Below are 22940 nucleotides of genomic sequence, written 5' to 3'. Positions count from 1 at the left end.
GGACACCAAAGATCACGAGAACATATATAGAAAAACCACAAGCCGTCATGTTCTCCAAGGAAAAATGCACACATCTTCCTAGTTTTGAGGAAAAAAAAAAAATGCATACACACACACACACACACATCATTTCTAGTTTTGAGACAAAATACATCCCATACACTTACATTCCACCTTCCAGGCAAAAAGGAGTAACAGGAACCAATTTATTCCAATGCCTAAAACAACCAAAAAATCTGACCAAATATATCAAAAAGCAGTTCTTAAACACTGGCTAGCAGGCAGCACAGGAAAGTGATCGCTGAAAGAGGGGAACCAAATAAGATGAGGCATACCATTATCTTAATTCAACTGCCTCTGGAGTTTCCAATGTGCAACGTGGGAAACCCAAACGAAGCCCAGCAATCTCCCCAAGTTGAGAAGACAGAGCTAGGCATCCACGAAGGCCAAGGTGTCTAGCGTTTGCAGGGCCGAGTACTGGAGAAGACAGAGCTGCACAGAAAGTGAGCTCCAGGGATCTGCAGAGGGGTCCCTGCACATCAACCACTGAGTACTGATCAGCATACGTTTATGAGGGGACCCACCAAAATCCAGGGAAAGAACAACTCAATGTGAGAATAATTTTTGCAGCTAATACAGTGCCAGGAATAGCTCATGCTCCCACGAGCCAGAGTGGAAAACCTTATAATTCAAGGGACAAAAGCAAGAATACTCAGAAAGGTACTGTCTACAGTAGGCAAAATTAGCCCTATATTAAAAGCTGCTCTGGTGTCATCTTTAAAATCTTAAACCCAAGCTTCAGAAAGATCAAACTACTTCTAAAAAACTTAACTCAGTCCCAGAAAAACAGCTCAAGATTATTTATAGAAACACATAATATTCAAAACTCAAAAAAAGGTATGCTTCACTTTGTTTGGTGGTATCCAATAAAAAACAAGCAGGCAGGTAATGAGGCAGAAAAATACAATACATAATTCGAAAATGGACTCAGTTGAAATCTCCCCATAAAGGACTCAGATGACAGAACTATAAACAAGAACTTTAAAAGTTACTATATTCCATATGCTCAAGCAACTAGAAGACCAAGCCTGTTAAGTAGACATGAAATATATAAATAAAAACAAAAGACTCAGATTGAATTTCTAGAGATAAAAACATGGGCTTATATAAAAAATACACTGAATGAGATAAGTGGTAGATTAGACACTTCAGAAGTTGATTAATGAATTTGAAGACAAAGCAATATAAACCATCCATAGATAAACACAGAACAATAGCAACAACAAACTGAAGGAAAAAATGAGCAGAAAGGTGTGGGGTAAGCTTAAGTGGCCTACTGGAGTCCTCTGTGTAACTGGAGTCCTCATAAGGCGGGGGGGGGGGGGGGGGGGCGGGGGAGACACAGTAATATCTTAATATGTAATGGCTGAAAATTTTCCCAATTTTATGAAAACTATAAACTGTCAAATCGAAAAGGCCCAACAAACCACAACCAAAAGACATATTTAGAAAATTAGTCAAGGTATACTATAATCAAATTGCTTGAAACCAGGGAGAAAACAAAAATCTTAAAAGTAGCCAGAGTTTAAACTCACACATATTAAATGCAGAAGAACAGAAGCAAGGGTGACAGCAGACTTCCCCCTCAAAAACAGTGCAAACCAGTAAATATATGCAATAATATTATTAAAGTACCGAAAGAAAAAAACTCAAATTCTATAACCAGTAAAAACGAAAGTGAAACACAATTGAAATAAAAGAAATCCAAACTGGAAAGGGAGATGTCAAACTATCTCTGTTCACAGATGGCATAATCACACATATAAAAAACTGTAAGAAATTCACCTTAAAAACTATTAGATCGAAACTAGTAAGTGAATTTAGAAAGGTTGCAGGATACAAAACCAAGAGACAAAATCAATTCTATTTCCATACACTAGCGACAAATAATCCAAAAATGAAATTAAGAAAATAATTCCATTAATAATAGAATCAAGGGGCGCCTGAGTGGCTCAGTCAGTTGAACGCCTGACTCTTGATTTCAGCTCAGGTCGTGAACTCACGATTTGTAAGACTGAGCCCCGTGTCAGGCTCCTGTGCTGGGTGTGGAGCCGGTTTAAGATTCTCCCTCTACCTCTGCCCCTCCCGCCGCTCTCCCCAACTCCCCCCAAAAAATAGCATCAAAAAGTATTAAACACTTAATCTTTAGAAATAAATTTAACAAAAGGGATCTTTACAAATAAATTTAACAATTTAACAAAAGATATGTACACTTTAAAACTGTAAAACATTGCTGAAAGACACTGAAGAACTAAATAAATGAAAAGGTATCTCACATACCATATTCAAGTACTAGAAGACTTGATATTAAGTTGAGAGTACTCTCCAAATTTATCTAAAGATTCATTGCAATTGCTATCAAAATTCAGGCTGACCTTAGAGCAGAAATTGCCAAATTGATTCTATGATCCCTACAGAAATTCAAGGGCCCAGAATAGCTAAAATCTTAAAAAAGAAGAACTCAGAGGACTTACATTTCCTGATTCCAATACATAATTCCAAACAGTAATTAGCTTGTATTGGCAGAAAAATAGAAATGTAAAGCAATGGAATAGAACTGAGAGTCCACAAATAAACACTTACATTTACATGGTAGGAGATTTTCACAAGGGTGCCAGGATGATCAGAGGGAAAAGAATAATCTTTTCAACAAATGATGCTGGGACAACTGGATATCCATATGCAACAGAATGAATGTGGGTCACTATATACAAAAATTAAATCAAAAGGGATCAAAGACTAAAAGTAGCATCTCAAATAATAAAACTCTTAGAAGAAAATATTGTTGTAAATCCTTGAGAACTTGGATTAGGTATTGATTTTTTAGATATGACAGGAAAGCACAGGCAACAAATGAAAACAAATGATAAACTGGACTTCAAAATTAAAACTTTCATGCTTCAAAGGTAACCAATAAGAAAGTGAAAGAATGCACAGAATGGGAGAAACTATTTGTAGTTCATAGATGTACAAATAGGGACTTGAAGATGGAATTTATAAAGAATTCTTTTAACTTCCTCAGTAAGATGACAACCCAAATGAAAAGTTTCTGAATGGACATCTCTCTAAAGAACATACACAAATGGCCAAGAAGCATAAAGAAATGATTATTATTAGTCATTAGGGAAATACAAACCAAAACCACAATGAGATACCACTTCATACTCACTAGGAGGGTTGTAATAAAAAGAATAGCTATAAAATGTTGGCAAGAATGTGAAGAGACTGTAATCCCCAAACATCGTTGGTAGAATGTAAAATGGTATAGCCACTTTGGCAGTTCATGCAAAGGTTAAACATAGAATTACGATTTGACCCAGCAATTTTACTTCTAGGTAAATACCCAAGAGAAGTGAAAACATATATCCACACAAAACCTTGTATGTGAATGTTCATAGTAATGTTATTCATATAGCCAAAAAGCCTAACAGCCCAAAAGTCCTTCAACTGGTGAATGGATAAACAAAGTATATATTCAGCCATAAAAAGTAATGAAGTAATAATACATGATACAGCATAGATAAACCTTGAAATCATTATGCTAAGTGAATGTAGCCAGCCACAAAAGGTCACATATTATAGGATTCCATTTACATGAAATGCCCAGAATAGACAAATCTATAGAGACTAAGTAGATTAGTGGTTGCTAGGGGCTAAGATGAATAGGGAATGGGAAGTGACTGCTAATACATAATGGAGTTTCTTTCTGGGATGATGAAAATGTTCCAGAATTAGACTGAGGTGATGGATCCACAACTCTGTAAATATACAAAAATGAAACCAAACAACAACAACAACAACAACAAAACACCCAAAAACCCAATGAATTATACATTTTGAAAGGGTAAATTTTATGATATGTAAATTATATATCAATATGAAAAAAAAAAAAAAAAAAAAGACCGCTGACTATTTAAGCAAAAGAAATAACAATGTATTGGGGGGTTTTACCTATAGAAGTAAAATGTATGACAATATCACAAAAGTCAGGACATAGACTGCTGAAAGGTCCTCAAAATTCTAGGTGAAGTGGAAACTATAACTTAAAATAGGCTGTGATAGGGGCACCTGGGTGGCTCAGTGGGTTAAGTGTCTGACTCTTGATTTTGGGTCAGGTCATGATCTCACAGTTCAAGAGATGGAGCCCTGCACAGGGCTCCATGCCGACAGTATGGAGCCTGCTTGGGATTCTCTTCCCCTCTCTCTCTGCCCTCCCCCACTTACACGTGTGCACACACAACATAAATAAATAAACATCAAAAAAAAATAGGCTGTGCTAAGCTAAAGATGTATACTATAATTCCCAAAGCCAGTGAAATAGCCCAAAAAAGAATTATAGTTAATAAGCCCTCCCAAAATATGGACTTAATCCAAAAGCAGGCAATTGTTTAGTATAAAATGCACAAATCATCACATGAAAAAAACACTTTCAACTTTTAATAAGAACTTGCAAATTCAACTACTATTCACATCTCAGTGTAGAGTGGGTACAATGAGGATACAAGTAACACAAGTAGGGCTTTTGGGCTCATCCCAGGTAAATCCTATAGATTTCTAAACATAACAATTGGCAACAAACTAGATATTGGAAATGTACTCAAGAACTGAACTGGGAACCCCTTCTCTAAAGAGGTTCGGTAGTAAATATTTTGGCTTTGTGGGCAGACACTATGGTAGCAACTCTACCATTATAATACAAAAGGAGCAATAATATTAAAAGAGTAAGTGTGCGTGTATTCCAATACACCTTTACTCACAAAATAGGCAGCAAGGAAATTAGGCCTATAGGTGATACATTGCCAAACCCTGACTTACCCTCTGGCTGGGGAGACAAAATGTAACAAAAAGTGAAATAAAATAAACCTATCAGGTAAGAGTCTACAGCAAAGGAATGTACAGATACTATTACAAAGGCAACGATGAAGGAGGAATCAATGACGGGGCTGTCAAGAGTCTTTATGATATTTTTAAAGTAAAGGAAATAATAATAATGTAGGGGAAATTTTCTTTTAACACAATTTCTTTCTTATATATAGAGGTTTATCCACCATCACCTAACAAATTCACATGAACAAAAATATAAAGGACACTTAACAAAAGAAAAATTCATTGTCAATTTGATTTACTAACTTCACATATATCAGGATGTAGGTCTTTTGAGACATACCAAGATAATAAATTTTACTTAACTAAGCCTGAAGGCAAACCTAGACATTTTAGATCAAAACCTTTGAGTAATCTACATACTTTATATTCATACCATGTAAAGTATCCCAGAATCCTCTGTACCTTTTAAGATTGCTTGTAGATTATCTAACGTTCTTTCAAGGACTCTTCTACCCTTATCTATCAGATATTGGTCAGCATTTATAAAGATTGAAGAGGAAGGGAAAAAAAGGGAAATTACTGACCTGTTCATCTACCGAGTCTCCTGCACCTTTGAAAGACTCCATGGAGACTGAAGCAGCAGTAACCTTGGAAGTCTTAAGTTTGACATCAGCTTTTGGACTCAACTTGTGTCTTGATCTGGCATTTCCTTCCATAGAAATTCCTAAGGATTTCCATCAAAAAGATACTAAAATTATACCTTATTCTCTTAAACTCGCCCCCCCAGTAAGCACTTCTCCAATATCCCTCCTTACGGGACCCCACAGGGAAAATTCTACTTTATAAACTTCATTTTAAACCTCTTAATAAATAATGAATCATGAAAAGATTATGTTTGGAATACATTTAAGGTTCAACTTAAATATTTTTAAAAGGTGATGTGGAAATTCATAAGTCACATTAAAACTTATAAATCTTAAGATACAGTCAATATATACCTTAATGTAGGGGAAATTAAAAATCTGATTTTTAACATAGTCAGAGTATCTTCAGTGGTTCGGTTTAACACTCATTTAGTAATAACCGGTAAGCTTTAAGGAGTCTATCACATAAACCCTGTATCAAGAAGTTTTCACATTTTGCTTTGAACTACAAAATTTAGTCTATTATTTGCAATATAAAAAAATAAGAATTTCTTGCTCTTTAAGAGATGAAATGAAATGTTCTACAAGTTCATCTAAAGCTTACTTGCCTGACCAGCCCATAAAATAAGGCAGTATTTCAAACCTTAGTAAGGTCAAACCAAGTTGTGTTTTTTTTTAATTACTTTCCAATGAATTGTTCTGCATCTAGTTATATCGGCAAAATGGTCCTACTGTTTTATTTTCTCCTAACACTTAAGAAGCAAAGGAAGCTTACGAAATTAATACAGAAAACCATACCTGGAACATACACTACTGATTGCTCTTCATCAGAAACTGTGAAGAAGGACATGAAGGAAAATACTAAAAAAGATCATCCAATATCCAAATGCTGCCTCTGTTCTGTACTTCTTTTATAATTTCTAATTTCTTTTGACCTGGGAATTTATAACTAGCTTTTAAAAACAAAATTAGAAAGCAATGCAACTGAAATAAAATGTAGTAAACTTAATCTTTTAAAGTTCATCTTTACATAGTCCCACTATATGTTTTGTGAAATTTTTGGGAGGTCTTCTTCCATAAAACTTTCACCCATGCTTATTTCCAAGTGAGATATCTTGGAATAATAAATTCTGCTGTGAAGTTCCTTTCATTACCTTTCCTTTTGTAAGCAAGGAGTTAAATGCACCAGTTTGTTTATGATTGGAGAACGGACAAGTTATTTTAGGCATGAATAAATAATTTCAAAATGAGCTTTAGCACTGAAGAACAAACACTGTTTGAGGGCAAGTCCATCACGCAAACACAAAAAGGTTTTATTCTTCTGCAGTGCATTCATGAAATGTCCCAGAAGCCCTGTGATTTAACAAGTGGAAGAAATTGAAGACAAAAAGAACTATTTTGAATTTCAAAAGGAAAAATTTAGAAAGGCTAAGATCATAATAGTGTTATAGAACCAATATAATAAGAAAGCTTTCTTTAAGAAACAAAATCTTATTCAGAACTATATCTAAATCCAGTTAAGTCCACAATTTGATAACCTTCGATTATACTTCCGGGAAGTAAGTGTGTAAACAATTTTTTCCAAATGACCTACAAAATTCCTGTTTTCTGTTCTTTCATAAAATGCTTTCTTCTCCGAGATTTCTAGACAAATCAATTATTAAAAATTTCCTTCCAGGCAAAGGCTGGAGTAAAATAGTAGATTTAACAACATGTTAAAAAAAGTCAATATACATCAGTTCAGGGTCACTCCTAGCTATGGAATCTTTTCAAGGAGGCTGATTGTTAAGTGCTCAGAATCCCCATAGGAATTTAGGAATACAAAGGGGGTGCTACTATGTGAGCCGCCAGGTGATTTCCAACAGCTCTCTGCAGCAGCACACAAATACTGCCACAGATTCAAGATTTGCGCTGATAACTAGTGCCTCTACACTTCAAATCCTCTCAGACATCAGGTATGGAGCTCAGAAAATGTTAAGGGGCACAGAAGACAAGTAAACAAACAAAATCAGACCCCACTAGGCTAAGGAAACTGACAGCAGCTAACACGAGAGCAGAGAGAAAATTTACAAATTCACTGACACCCAATCTAAAAAAAGCCTTACAAAATGAAATTATGCAGCCTCTTCAACAGCAAAAACCAAGTCGTTTTTTATATCCCTTGGGACTAGTGCACATAGTAGGTTCTCAATAAATAATCTGCTGTTAGAGATACCCACATGGGAAGGTACCCAAGGGAAAAATATTCAAGATGATTCAGGACAAGCTCCATTTGGCAACATCTTCAATTAGAAGATACAGTAATGATGAATTTGCAGAATATTCTCCAAAGACAACCTATGGAAAGACTAACATAACTGAATCCTGGGAAACACACTAGACTTCCCTAGAACATTCATGAAGAAGACTGCTCACAGCTGGAACAGACCAGCCACTGAGGACCCAACTCAGCTGCATCACGATTTGGAAGCTCATCAAGTATCTTCTCTCAAACCTGATGCCACCTCCCACATCCTTACTCTGAGCTAATAACTTTGTTTCCTCTTTAGGAAAAGCAAACTGTAGAGATCTTTCATAAGCTTTATTTGCAGATGACATATTACATATAGAAAACCCTAAAGACTACAAATAAAACCATAAGAATAAATGAATTCGACAAAGTTGCAAGATGCAAAATCAGTATACGAAAATCTGTCATGTTTCTCTACATGAATAGAAACAGAAAAAGAAGAAAACAATCCCATTTACAACTGCATCCAAAAAGAATACAATACCTAAGAATTTAAAATTTAAACAAGCAGGTGAAAGACCTATACACTGAAAACTGTAAGACATCAAAGAAATTGAAGACACAAACAGAAACTTATTCCATGCTTATAAAGTGTAATAATTAATATTGTTAAAAATGTCTATACCAAAGCAATCTACAGATTCAGTGCAATCTCTATCAAAATTCCAATGTGATTTTTCATAGGAATAAAACAAACAATCCTAAAATTTCTATGGAACCACAAAAGGCCCTAAACAGCCAAACCAATCTTAAGAAAAACGAAGCTACGGACATCATGCTTTATGATTTCAAACTATATTACAAAGCTATAGTAATCAAAACAATGTGGTACTGGCATAAAATCAGACAAAAGACGCCCATGATAGCTACCCTTTTCCTGCTTTTTCTTTATATGTCACCTATAATCATTGGGCATACAACATGTTTTACTTATTCATGACCTCATCTCATCTCACAAAAACGTAAGCACCAAGTGGAGGAGGATTTTTCCCCTGGTTTTGTTCAATGTTATATCCCCTAATGTCAAATGCCCAGCTCGTAGTCAACCGTCTATGAAACAATTAAAGTGATATTTAATTCTATGAAGCACTAACAACTTTTCCGTGTTGCCTTTCTCCCTTTATCCTGTAGGAATTCAGAACTGGTCACCCCAAATGTCCACTTTGGCATGTGGATTATTTTGCCCAGAAAACAATCAAGGCCCAAAAGACTCACAAAGAATTCTTGTCCCTGCCACTAATTGCCTAAAAGAATTTAGATGTAGGACCTGCTCCCAGAAGAGAGAATCACCATAAATAACTATGTATAACATAAACTAGGAGTGGTAGATAGGAAGGAATTTAGCAAAGTCTGTTTGTTAAATTCCTTTCTATGTCCCATTGTTTCTGTATGGCCCAGGAAACATTTGTTTACCAAACATTTATCCCTTTTCACCTTCCTGTGAATTGCTTTCCTTGCCTTTAAAGTCCCAGACCCCTATTCCCTTCCCCTTAGTTTGGGATGACATATATACCTCATTTTGCTTGTCTTTGGAACTTCACACAGATATATAGATTCCCCCATATATACGTAATTAAATTTGATTTTCTCCTCTTAATCTATCTCATGTCATTTTAATTCTTAGACCAGCCAGAATTACCTTGAAGGGTAGAGGAAAATGTCAAAATATGCAGGCAAAACCCATTAGCCACATTCATGCTAAATATCTTTTCAAATATAAAAATGCTAAATTAACCTTAACATGGGTTTTAAAAAAATAAACATAAAAATATTCGAAATTGCCTCCATCCAACCTATCCTTTGTAATCATTGGTAATCTATCTTCATTCAAGAACCCAAATAACTTACTTTCTTCAAATACAAAGTCTGAAAAATATACAAACATATTTCACAGGAAAAGTCAAAGAGACACAGTATATACCAAATGTCTACTGGACCTCTTACTGGGTTCTATGTGCCATCTCAGTTCTACTTCGGCTTCTTTGGAAGTTCTTTACTAAGACAAGTACAGCAAATTATAAAGCATCCTTAATGCTAGTACCAAACTCCAAATCCTCAGAATTAAAGCAGTAATTAGAAACCAAAAGTACAGAGGAAGGAGCATATCTATCTCAGATCAACAAAAGCTGAAGAAAATAAACTTGGTATTGCACAGCCTAATCTAACCTTTTTTAGTTTCACTTACCAGCAACACACGTATATGTATGTAATTATCATTGACCCAAATGACTTTCCTGGCTAGTATATTCTCTTAACATCAACATAAAGTCTCTATCTGTAATTGAATATTCAATGGCAGAGATTATAGCTACTGCAATGTTTTGACCAAGTCCCTTACAGTTCATATTTGTTAATATCAAGTTAAAAATACAGTTAATGAGGGGCGCCTGGGTGGCTCAGTCGGTTAAGCGTCCGACTTCAGCTCAGGTCATGATCTCACTGTCCGTGAGTTCAAGCCCCGCATCGGGCTCTGTGCTGACAGCTCAGAGCCTGGAGTCTGTTTCAGATTCTGTGTCTCCCTCTCTCTCTGACCCTCCCCCGTTCATGCTCTGTCTCTCTCTGTCTCAAAAATAAATAAACGTTAAAAAAAAAAATACAGTTAATGATAAAACATTGGAGTGTATTACCCAATCAAATTTAGATACTGCAGAAACATTAATTTCTTTTGACATTACCAGGAACTATACTGAAGAAAAACAGTTTATGGCTGAAGGGGCATATTTTACTTGTAGATTTAACCCATAAAATGACAACATGGGATACTCACTGTTTACACAGTAGGTATAAAGACATACCTTGTGCCAAACATTACTGCTGAATCATACTGTGCAGGAGATGCAGAACTCATGAAACAGTAAAAAAAAAAAAAAAAAAAAAAAAAGGTGATGTTCAGTCACAGATGATCTGTCCTCACATGACAGAAACATCTAGGACCAGGAAATTTCCTAGTCACATTTCTCTAATTGTTTAGGCAAAGCATTGAAAATCTTTCTTTTAACAGTGTGAAAAGAATACCAGATTATACATACATTCTTTTTGTTTTTTTCTATTGAAACTTCTATATAAAGCCTATGAGGTGGTCTAGGAAGTCATTAGTGTAATAAAGATCCAAAGACTCATGATTAAACCAAATGATTCATAACTATCCTTATACTTTTTAGCAAAGATTCAGTAGCAAATTTATATTTGACATTGCTTTTGTGTCCTATGGAGATTTAAAATGAAAACATCTGAGGCTGGATGATAACTGGGCATTTTATGCAATAGGTGAGGGAAATAGGTAACACTAGTAACCTTGCAATTCATTTCAAATTACGGAATTTCTATCAAATTTAATCACCACTATCTTCCCCAGTTGATTTCTACTACTCACTTTCAATGAGAAGATAAGTATTTTACATTAATTTTCAGGGTAAGGGTGAAAAGAGAGAAAAGAGAGAATATAGGACTTCTATGTGAAATAAGGAATAATAACTATATGACTAAGTGAGCATACAGGGCTGCTTAGACCAAGAATACAGTTTGTTTATTTACCTATTATCTTAATTAGTGGCACAGCAATACACTGCCCCCCCCCCCCCACACACACACCACTTATACCGATGAGAACAATTCCCTTGGTCATAGAGAAAGTTAAGGAATAACCACTGAAACCACATAAGTGGTTATGAAAATGACTACACTAAAAAAAGCACCTTAGAAGCTGCTAACCTTCAAGTATCCATTGCAGGCATAGTGTTTCATGAGAAAAGACTCATCCCAATTTCCTGACTTCCTAATTCAGCCCAGTTCCCAATGCACATATTCTCTTTGCATCCTTCCTGATAAGAAAAAAAAAAAAAATTATTTGCACGGTGCACTAGTGTGTTTTCATCCACAGTATACGTGCATGATTTTACTTGTCACCCACCTATCAGAGACAAGTGGTAATTATGTTTACAAAGTATTAAACACTGAGCAAGGAATGCAAAAATATCCCTCTCTACACATGACACTGTAATCCTAGTTCTATAACTCAATCAGTAAAACTGATAATATAATTTTGTAAGTTTCACAGGGAGCTAAGTAGAACGTGCAGAAAATGATTCTGCCAAAGTTAACAGCAATGCTTCAAACAATGCTCTATCATCAATCCTAGCAAACAGACAAAAAGACTTGCCTCTGCAGGCACTCAGTACACGGACTGCCCTCTCTTCATGTAACACTTCTCTAACGTGATGTAACTTACTAGGACCAAAGATCAGGCGGGCACCGTCTATCCAAACCCAAGAAAGAATCAGTCTGTCACACGTCTCATCAGTTACTTAACTGGAAACACCACCACAGCGGTAAAGCTCCACAGCTTCTCCACCCCAAAACAACTCAAAAACTTCAATCCTGCCAGTGGGGACCCACAGTCCACATGAAAATCAACACTACTTCCAGCAGCAAAGACTTGCAACGCTTTTTATTCCGTAACCAGTACCACCAGACCACGTTCAGCCCCAACCTCTTCGAAAATCCCAGCAAGAAAGTAAATCATCACTGACAGGCCTTCGAAGTCCGACAAGGTCTCCTAACAACGCAGACCAAGGACAGTCCTAAACCAAGACAAAAAGGCTCCCTGTCCAGCCCACACCCTACCCCTCCTCCGCAGAGATTCAGCCCGCCCGAGGTCACCACGGTCAGAGGGACCCTCCCAGCCCCTGGCTGGACCAAGATTCTAGGCCATCTTTCCAAAGCTCACCGCCAAGGAGGGCTGGAAAACCTCAGTGCTGAGTCTCCAGCCTGGAGCTCCAGCCTGGAGACAGAATCTGGCTCCCAGCTACCTAACACCCAAGTCAGGGGAAAGCCCGGCACCTACACGACGGCCGGAAAGGACGGCCCCGCCCTCAGAGATAGCATCGAGCGTCGCCCCTCCACTCAGTCCCACGCGACCTCTCGCCGCGCGGTGGAGGGCGCCGGCGCCCCCTGCCAGGCGGGCAAAGGATACAGTCCCGGCTCCAGAACGCCGCCGCGCCGGGGCGGGAGGGGCCCGCCACGTCCGCCATCTTGAAACAACCGCCACTCGGGGCGTCGCGCCGGGGCCGCCCCGCCCCAGCCTCCAGGCCCAGGCCGGATTGGCCGCACGGCACAGAGGCCCGCCCCCGCTTGCGCGACCGGCCCCGGCGGGGCGGAAGGGCCCGGGCGGAGGAGTCGCTCCGTCCAGGCGGCGTGGTGTGGCGCGACCGCCGGGGCCACGGGTACGAGCGCCGCACGGAACCACTACTCCCAGAGCAGCCGGGGCCCCCCATCTCCGCCTCGCCGCGCTCTCAGGCGCCGAGCACTACAACTCCCGGCGTGCCGTGAACTGGACGGGCGAGCTTCTGGGGCGGCGTCCAGCCGTCCCGCCCACCCCGCTCTCCCGCCGCGTCCCCGCAGCTGCCCCCGCAGCGCGCGGAGCCGGGACGCGAGTCATGGAGGAGACGCCGCCCCCAGGCTGCAGCAAGCCGCACCTGGAGAAGCTGACCCTGGGCATCACCCGCATTCTAGGTGAGCGGGCCGGGTTCCGTGGGGGGCGACTGCGGGACCAGAGGATGTACACTAGAAGCAAGGAGGGGCGGCGCGACGCGGACCCTGTGTGCCAGTGGGCACCGCTGCTGTAACTTCCGTTGTTAAGGAGGAGAGGGGTCCCGGTGCGTGACTAGGCCAACGGAGCGTTTGCCGGTAGTGTGAGGACGCAGAGCTGGGAAGCTTGAAGGTTCCACCCCCTCCCACTCCCCAACCCAGGGCCCGGGAAGGACGAGCAAAGGCGTGCAAAAGGGAGACAGCGGGCACCTGACTGAGGGGCCGTTGGGTTTCCGGAGAGGCATTCTTGGCCAAGGAAGTATCCTTGAAACGCAAGCCCTTCCTCTGGTAGCAGAGAGCTGGGGAACTGTGCGTGCAGCCTTCCAGGGCAACAACTCCCATGCGCCTCCGGGTACCGCACCCCAAGTGGTTGGAAGGAGTCGAGGCTTGTGCCACTGGAAGGGTTAGTTTTTCCTTTATGGAACCTTTACTTAGCACCCGCCACTGTGTTAGACTCAAGGATTACAAAGATGGGGTGGGGTGGGGGAGGGGAAGCAAAACACAACCTAGGTAAAAATCAACAGCCTAGGTACCCCTAGAAATGTGAGAGGCGGCCAGTAGTAATCTATTATTGCTCAGAAGTAGCACACAGCAGGAGGTGATTGACCTTACCTGGGGAGTTAAGAAATATGGCCTACAGGAGATGTTGCTAGATTTTGAAAGACAAATTGAAGCTGGCCAGATAACCAAGGAGGAAAAAGCCGAAGCAGGCCAAATGTTATGCTTTGATGCCTTCCCATCGCAGTTTTAATAAAATTCAAATTCTGTACTGTGACCCACAAGTCTGTTTTTGAGCTATTCTCCTCTTTCTGACCTTATTTTTACTCTTTCAGCCGCAGTGGCCTCCTTGTGTGTACCTTAAACTCACCAAGCTTGTTCCTGCTTCAAGGCCTCTTCTAGACCCTCCCCTTCTCCCTCCTGCCTCCCGCCCCCCCCCCCTTATCTTCTTCTAAATGTCTTTCCCTCACTTCATTCAAATCGCATCAAATATCAGTACCTCAGAGAGGCCTTCCCTGAATCTAATTCTAGTAACGCCTTTCTCTATCATTGTCTTCCCTTATCTTTTATATATATATTTTTAATCCTTGTGGCTTTGTCACTACTTGGAACTGCTTACTTGGTTGCTTTTTTCATTTGCTGGTCTCTTCTTTAATAGAAGTCCACGAGTCTAGGAACTTTGTCTTGTTCTCCCTGGGGTTCCCCAGTGTCTAGGGTAAATGCGCAGTGAGACGTGAAACACATATGTTTGGGAGAAACGGTGAGCTTTAGAAATGAAGTTGTAGAATTGGGCAAGGAGAGATCTAATCATCAAGCACAACTATATCCTATCTCCTCATTTAAAAAGTTACTTTCTTTCAATTAATCTATTCAAGTCAGGCCAGCTAAATTTCCCTTAAGCTGTCAGTTCAATTTAAAGTCCTAAATAATTAAGTAACTGTCAACATTTCAAGTTTAATTTCTACATCTAGTATATTCTATCTGTTATTAAGCATTTCAGATGTCTGACACATCTGGTAACACAAGGCAAAACCTACCTAAGGAATTAAACTACTCTGGTAATTAAATTTATAGTGAAGCTGGTCTCCCATCAGCAGTGTAATGCTCTTTGTAAATTTAACCACAACTTCATAATTTCGGTTAATCACAAGTCAAATATCAATTATATTTTTATTTTTTCACATTTGGCTTTTGTTTTAAAAACATATTAAGAGGATTTTAAAAAAAACAAGCTGGCTGACATCCGTGGTGGGTGTGAAGTAAGCAAAGTACCATACCTAAATCTGCTCCCTAAATGTTGTGTGAAATGTTGTCCATAACTATGGCAATTCTATCCAGTTCCAAACCCAACATTATTTAAAGATAGAGAATGCCAAAAGTGCAAAATAACTATGAGTAAAAACAGAAAACAAAAACAAATCCCAGCACTGTTCCAGTGCCAGTTGCTCATTGCTAGAAGTTTCTGTGGCAAGCAAAGGCAGACCCAGAAAGGATGCCAGCAAAAGAGGCTAGTTGGAATGACAGAAAGATTAAAACCTGCCCCAATCTGAAAGTGCAACAGTAACAACTGGTAGAACAGAGTAGGGCTGCAGTAAAGTGACTTCAAAGTAGGCGCTGTCTAAAGGGTTGGCCATACAATTTAAAGGGACCGTATTCCAAATGCATATATTCTAGAGAAGAATATGTGCAAAATGGAAGAGTTTTTTGACAGTTGATAATAAGAGGACAAAGAAAAGGGAAAGCTCACATCACTCCCCTATACACAAAAAACCTGCTAAAATATCTGGACTTTGCTTCAACTGACTGGAAACAGTGTCATTAAAGTAGACATCTTGTTAAACACCACAGTTTCACAAAATGGACAAGAGAAAAGTAGAACCTGTAGAGAATTAATGCTGAAGTCAGGAAATGAAATGCTAAACAATCAACTGAGGGAAAAAAAATTTTTTTTATGATGACAAAATGTTTTCCTACTCAGTGGAACCTGGAGTAGGCAAATGTTACATTTGATAACAGATGATTATACAGACAGTGTGAAAAATGATCTGCATGAGATGCAACAAGATCAATTACAGCTGACCTTTGAACACAGATTTGAACTGTGTGGTTCATTTACACCTGGATTTTCTATAGTACAGTAGTTAAAATGTATTTTCTCTTTCTTATGATTTTCTTAACATTTTCTTTTTTCTAGTTTATTTTAAGAATACAGTATATAACATACAAAATATGTGTTAATTGACTTTATGTTATCAGTAAGGTTTCCCATAGTAGGCTATTAGTAGTTAAGTTTTTAGAGTCAAAAGTTATACACAGATTTTCAACTTCGTGGGGGTGGCGTCAGCATCCTGACACCTAACCTCTGTGTTACTCAAGGTTCATCTATATAATCTATATTTCTCCATCCTAAACTCCTCTACTTTTTTTTATAATTCTTTTTTTATCATTTTATTTAATTAATTTACTTATGTTCATCATGATAAGTGTACTCTTTAATCCCCATGCCAATTTCCCCCATTCCCCTATCCACCTCCCACCTGGCAACCATAAGTTATTTCTCTATAGTTAACAGTCTGTTGGTTTGCCTCTCTTATTTTTCCCTTTTGCTTGTTTCTTAAATTCCACATATGGGTGAAATCATAGAGCATTTGTCTGTCTCTGACAAACTTATTTTCTTCTATCCATGTTGTTGCAAATGGCAGCGTTTAATTTTTTATGGCTGAATATTCCATTAGATGTTTTATATGTGTATATATATATGTATGTAAATACATATATATATATGTATATATATATACACACATATATATAAATATATATATACACATATATATATACACATATGTATATCATGTCATCTCTATCCATTCATCAATGGATGGACAATCACTTGGGCTGCTTCCGTGTCTTGGCTATCGTAAATAATGCTTCAGTAAACGTGGAGGTGCATGTATCTCTTTGAATTAGCATTTTTGTATTCTTTGGGTAAATGCCCAGTAGTGCAATTACTGGATTGCAGGGTAGTTCAATTTTTAATTTTTTAAGGAACATACTGTTTTCCATACTGTCTGTACCAGATTGCATTCCCACAAACAGTGAAGAGGGATCTTTTTTATCCACAGCTTCACCCACACCTTTCTTTGTTGTTGATTTTAGCCATTCTGACAGGTATAAGGTGATACCTGATTGTAGTTTTGATTTGCATTTCCCTGATGATAAGTAATAATGAGCATCTTTTCATGTGTCTGTTGGCCATTTGTCTGTTGTCTTTAGCGAAATCCCTATTCATGTCTTCTGCCCATGATTGGATTATTTGTTTTTGAGTATTGAGTTATACAAGTTATTTACATATTTTGGATATTGATCCTTTATCTGGTGTCATTTGCAAATATCCTCTTCTAGTCCATAGGTTGCCTTTTAGTTTTATTGATTGATTCCTTCACTGTGCAGAAACTTTTTATTTTGATGTAGTCCCAGTAGTTTGCTTTTGCTTTTATTTCCCTTACCTCAGGAGACATATCTATAAAAATGTTGCCACAGCCTATGTCAGAGAGATTACAGCCTGTGCTTTCTTCAAGGATTTTATAGTTTCAGGTCTCACATTTATTTTTTTTAATGTTTATTTATTTTTGAGAGAGAGAGAAAGTGCGAGTGGGAGAGGGGCAGAGAAAGAGGGAGACACAGAATCTGGAAGCGGGTTCCAGGCCCTGAGCTGTCAGCACAGAGTGTGATGTGGGGCTCAAACCCACGAACTGTGAGATTATGACCTGAGCCGAAGTTGGACACTTAACTGACTGAGCCACCCAGGTGCCCACGGGTCTCACATTTAGATCTTTAATCCATTTTGAGTTTATTCTTTTATGTGGTGAAAGAAAGTGGTCCGGTTTCATTCTTTTGTATGTTGTCCAGTTTTCCCAACACCATTTGTTCAAGAAACTGTCTTTTTCCCATTGTATATTCATTCCTCTTTTGTCAAAGATTAATTGACCATTTAATTGTGCATTTATTTCTGGGTTTTCTGTTCTCTTTCAACGGATACTTTTTCCCAAAAAACAAGTATGAAGCAGAAGAAAACAGCAAGTCTAAACTCCAGACAGAATTAAAATACATAAACAAGCATCTGAGGATATGAAAAACTACCCAGAATCAGACACTCAAAAACTAAGAACAGAAATAGAGGGGAAAAAAAGGAGGGAAAATGAAAAAAGAGTTGAATAAACTCAGACTATAATTTGAAGGAAACAAAGTTCTAAATAAAGGGTAAATTATAAGGTATCATAAGGAGACTAGATTGAAGTGAATTTAGTCTAGAGCATTGAAGAAAAATAGGAAAACAACCAAGAAAGCTACATAAAAAAGTAAAAGGGTCAAGAAGGAAGGGGAAATGGAAGATAAGCAAATAAGGAATGCTATTCATATTATTAGAGTCTGTGAAGAGCAAAAACAAAATAGTGGAACAGAAATAATATTTAAAATTATATTAAAAACTTTCCAAAAATGGGAAAAGATCTGATTCTGAAAGGGCTTCCTGAATACCTGGAAAAAAATTAACCAAGAACTATCAACTTTAAGACATACACTAGTAAAAGTAAGATCAGAGATAAAGATGAAATCCTCAAGGCCTCAAAGCAAAAACACAAATAACTTACAAAGTCAAAAGAATTAGACCAGCATCAGACTTCAAAAACCAGCATACCAAGCAAGGTAAGACTAAAACAGTGTTTTTAGGAAACTCAATGAAAGAAGATGTGAACCAAGGATTTTATAACCAGCTGAACTATCTTTCAGATAAAAGAACTTAGGTTCCTGTACCCATGTGTTCTTTCAGAGGAAGTTACTAGAGGGTGACTTTTATGAAATCACACATAGATAAGGAAAACCTGAGTTTCATATGCATGCTGTTTAATATTTCCTACTCTGCCATACAGGTTAGTCTAGCCAGGCTGCTCACAAATGCTTGCCATTGATCACAAAGGCCAGAGAGTGGGGATAACTGTGTCTCATCAGATAGTACTTATCCTGTCACATCTTAATAGACCAAGGACAGCTTGTTATTGCTATTGCTTTCTAAACATCTTCATAATGCTTTCGGCTATCTGTGATATTGTCATTTATAATAAGAAATACATATTTAGTCTTCCTGGTTCTAGCAGACTTTCTAAGACCTTTAGAATTTTCTAAGTGAGGAGAGTGATAAAAAGCTGTCCTTTGTTATGTTAATGTACCTTCTGGAAAGCCCCTAGGTAAACTAATAAGGATAGGGGCTGGTGGCCACGGCAACCAACTATGATTAGAGGGTTAGAACTTTTGGTTCTGGTCCCTGATTTCCAGAGAAGGGTGAGGGGCTAGAGATTGAATGAATTGCTAGTGGTCAGGGATTTCCTCAATCATGCCCATGTAATGAAGCCTCCATAAAAGTCCAAAAGGAGCAGGCTTGCAGAGCTTCTGGGTCATTGACCCGGAAGGCTTCCACTTGCCATTGTGCCGGGCCCCAGACACATGAGGACAGAAGCTCCTGTGTTTGGGACCTTGCCTTATGCATTTCTTTATCTCACTGTTGATTTATAACATCCTTTGTAATCTGTTAAGAAAATAGGTTTCTTAAGTTCTGTGAGTCGCTCTAGCAAAACTAATTGAACCAAAGAAGAGATTCAATAAGGGGGAACCTCTTATTTATAGTCAGTCAGAAGCACAAATAACAACTTGGCTTTGGAACTGGCATCTGAAGTGGAAGGCAGTTTTGTGGGACTGAGCCCTTAGCCTGTGGATGCTGTCTCTGGGTAGATGATGTCAGAATTGAGTTGAATTGTAGTAAACCCAGCTGATGTCTGAGAATTGCTTGGTGGTTTGGGGAAAGCTCCCTCCCATCCCATGTCGGAATTAGCTAAGACAACATGGTAGAAAAAGCATTAGGCTTCATGTTGCAGTTGTGGTTAGAGATTTAGTTCTATGAAATTATTTAATGTCTCTCATCCTGTTTCCTTATCTTTAAAAAACGTAATAATAAGAGTAGGGGCACCTGGGTGGCTCAGTCAGTTAAGTGTCCAACTCTTGGTTTTGGCTCAGGTCATGATCTTATGGTTTGTGGGTTCAAGAACCACATCAGGTTCTGCACTGTCAGTGTGGAGCCTGATTGGGATCTCTCCCTCTCTCTCCACCCTATCCCCACTCACTCACTCACTCTCAAAAAAAAAAAAAAAAGAAAAGCATTTTTAAAAAATGAGAGTAATGATACCTGCTTTACAAGATCATTGAAAGATTAAACGATAATTTATACTACTTCCCTGAAATAGAGCATTGTACAAATGAAATTTATTTTATATCCCTCTCTTCTCCATCCTCAGCACCTCCTCCCCACCAGTGCTATTTGTATTGTATAACGAAGTCCCTACAGTGGGTACATCTTAAACAATTTATTATAGGATGGTTTCTAAAGCCAGCATATTGACCAATTGGCCTATCCTGGAGGTGTTTAAAGTATCATATGTCCTTTTTGGCCCTAAAAGTAAAACAGCCAGTTATTTTATCAGCAAAATGATTTTTTGGGAGGGAGGGGGAATAGCAGAGAATTGCAATTCTAGACATACAAGCTGTGGCAAACAGGAGGCAAGTGTAGAAATGAAAGACGAGAAGCAGAGAAAAAGGAAGGAATTGAAGGGGCTGCTTTCAAGGTAGTTCATTGGCAGACAGTGAGAGTTCAGAGTAGTGATGGTTTTTCATTGGCTGGGTTGTTGCTGGGCAAGGAGAAATTCTTTCCTCCTACTAGAGTAACAAAGCAGGCTTCTTGGGAATGCAGGGTACTTCTCTTCCTGTTGAAGTGTGAAGTTGACAGAGTGGTAGACCTTGCAGGCTCCCGCTTTTGGCCTCCTGACTCCATTTTAAATGAAGTTTCTTTTATTCAGTTTCATACCCTCATCTGCAATAGCATCACAGCAGTTCTGTTTAAGCCTTGTAGACCCTGAACCTGGACCTGTTACGCACTGAATCATTATGTGCTTGTCTGTCTCAGCCTATTCATAGTGATGCTATCGGCTAGGAATGCCTCAGGCACTCACCTGGGCATGTAGGATTGGTGACAAGCCCCCACATTTTCCTGACTGGAGCCAATGTTAATGTTGCAGCTGGACTGGCACCTGTGGTTCTTACTATGCTTGCAAGCTGCACCTCAGCGACAACAGTTAGGGAACTTTGAAGAAAGGATTTATTGTGCACAGGTCCTAGAGGGCACATACCAGGCCTGAGGGCCACACAGCCCGATGGCGGGGACGAGGAGCAGACCTGGGTCTTTTATTGGGGCCCAAGGGTGGGGAGGCCAGGGTTTCACAGAATCACTCTTTATTGGTGAATTTAAAATTCAGGTGTGGGAATTTGGGCATGGGAGGAGAAAGGCAAGGTCAGTCAAACCATCAGTTACCCCAGTTACTCAGGGCTTTTTAAAAGGGGAACTTAATGAGTAGGGTGCCCTGGTTCCTGATTGTTTAGATTGTAGCTGTGTCATATAGCTGGCAATTCGTTTATTTAAGATGAATGTATTTGAAATGGGTGGGTTGGCAATCAAAAGCTTAATGTCAGGTGCTTATACTGGTTTATTTGAAATATGTGTCCTCCAGCAACCCTACGCACTAGACTGCCTCCTGGGTGTAGTTAGATGACATCATTATGCAACCAGTGGATTGTTGACAAAGAATTCTGTATTGTGCTGTTTTACTGCAGTTGGAGTAATAGGCTGCTAAGACTGATTAAAGCTAGAGTCTGCATTTGCATAGGTTAATTGCTAAAGGGCTTTGCTAAGGGGCACACAATGATGTTTGTACATAAACTCTTAACTAGACCAATAGATGGAGTCAGCCTAGCCACTTGGAGTGGCCTATTCTCACCCTCATGTCCTTGCTATAAAGTGTCAGTAATAACATTTATTATTCACTGTCTTACCTTTGGTGGGAACATTACCAAATGGGCCACCCCTGAAGGGCGAGACAGCATCTTCCATCTTAATCAGTCAGGGACATAGCAAGGACTTAGCCACGTGTAACGGCTTAAAGCTCAAGTGTTTTTCCACCTTAGTACTGTGCTTCACAGTATCTTAGAAAGAACATTGACCAGAAAGCAGAAAAAAAAATTGTGTATATGGTACTTTTTGCGTTTCCAAAGCACCATTATCTCTGCTTCTTCAGCTTCCATTATCAAGGGAAATATTCTTATAAGTCTTGTCTCTCTGAATGCTAAGGAAAGTGAAGACTCATCTAAGGTCACACAAGTGGTGAATGTATAAAGCAAGACTAGAATATATGGAGTCCAGCATTCTCAGCCTCCTTTATTGGGCTGTTGCTGTATCCCAAGATTTGAACTTTGTGACAACTTGGAGGAAACTATGATGCATAGAAAGGGCACTAGCATAATTACAGAATCAGTGAACCACATTGTGATATGCTGACTTATAAGAAATATATATTTACTCAGGTGAAAGCTTGAACAAAGCGGGATTAGGGCTCCTCAGTCCCCCACCCCCAACAGTGCAGTAGAACATCTGCATATAACTTTAACTCCACAAAAAATGTAACTAGTAGCCTACAGTTCACCAGAAATCTTACCGATAACAGTCAATTAACACGTATTTTGTATGTTGTGTGTATTGTATTCTGTACTTTAAAGTAAGCTAGAAAAAAAAAGTTAAAAAAATCATAAGGAAAAGAAAATACATTTATAGTACCATATTGTATTTATTCAAAAAAGTAAGTGTTCAGGTGGACCGATGCAGTTCAAACCCATATTGGTCCAGGGTCACCTGTATATTTTGTCTTAGTCCACAGTTCCTGGCTTACAGCTCCTAAAACCCTTGTAATTTCATAAGTGTTAAGAGTGGTAAAGATTTTTCATTATGTTAATGAGGTGATTTTTGGAAAGCACTTAAGGATGAGCACTAGTTACCAGTGGATCCAAACATGGAATTAGAGGATTGGCATTTTCAGTCCCATCCCCTGACCTTCAGGCAGTGAGCAGCCCTAATCCTGCTTTGTTCAAGGGTCAGCTGTCAT

At 38.9% G+C, this 22940-nt stretch overlaps 2 protein-coding genes across 17 annotated transcripts in view; one reads left to right on the top strand and one right to left on the bottom strand.

The window, feature by feature from the left end:
* KIAA1328 (KIAA1328 ortholog) overlaps positions 1 to 13094 on the bottom strand; it is a 371362-nt gene extending 358268 nt beyond the window's left edge. For 2 of the 10 annotated variants that reach the window (XR_013551238.2, XM_078435291.2), the window contains exons 1-3: positions 12794 to 13094; positions 6330 to 6365; positions 5472 to 5611 (exon numbers count right to left, since the gene is read on the bottom strand). Coding sequence is in view for 9 of the 10 variants with exons in the window: in XM_078435291.2 (XP_078291417.2) it covers positions 5472 to 5611; positions 6330 to 6365; positions 12794 to 13094 (477 nt within the window). In the remaining variant the exon portion in view is untranslated. The other 8 variants (XM_078435294.2, XM_078435293.2, XM_078435292.2 and 5 more) reach the window with 8 other exon arrangements.
* TPGS2 (tubulin polyglutamylase complex subunit 2) overlaps positions 13009 to 22940 on the top strand; it is a 66792-nt gene continuing 56860 nt past the window's right edge. For 2 of the 7 annotated variants that reach the window (XM_060613660.3, XM_060613658.3), the window contains exon 1: positions 13086 to 13332. In XM_060613660.3, coding sequence (XP_060469643.1) covers positions 13257 to 13332 — 76 coding nt within the window. In that variant the 5' untranslated portion in view covers positions 13086 to 13256. Of the gene's footprint in view, positions 13333 to 22940 lie in introns of all 7 variants that reach the window. The other 5 variants (XM_060613653.3, XM_060613657.3, XM_060613654.3 and 2 more) reach the window with 5 other exon arrangements.

This window comes from Panthera onca, chromosome D3, assembly GCF_046562875.1.
Source record: "Panthera onca isolate mPanOnc1 chromosome D3, mPanOnc1 haplotype 2, whole genome shotgun sequence".
Taxonomy (NCBI): domain Eukaryota; kingdom Metazoa; phylum Chordata; class Mammalia; order Carnivora; family Felidae; genus Panthera; species Panthera onca.
This window is presented reverse-complemented; position numbering and strand designations above follow the sequence as displayed.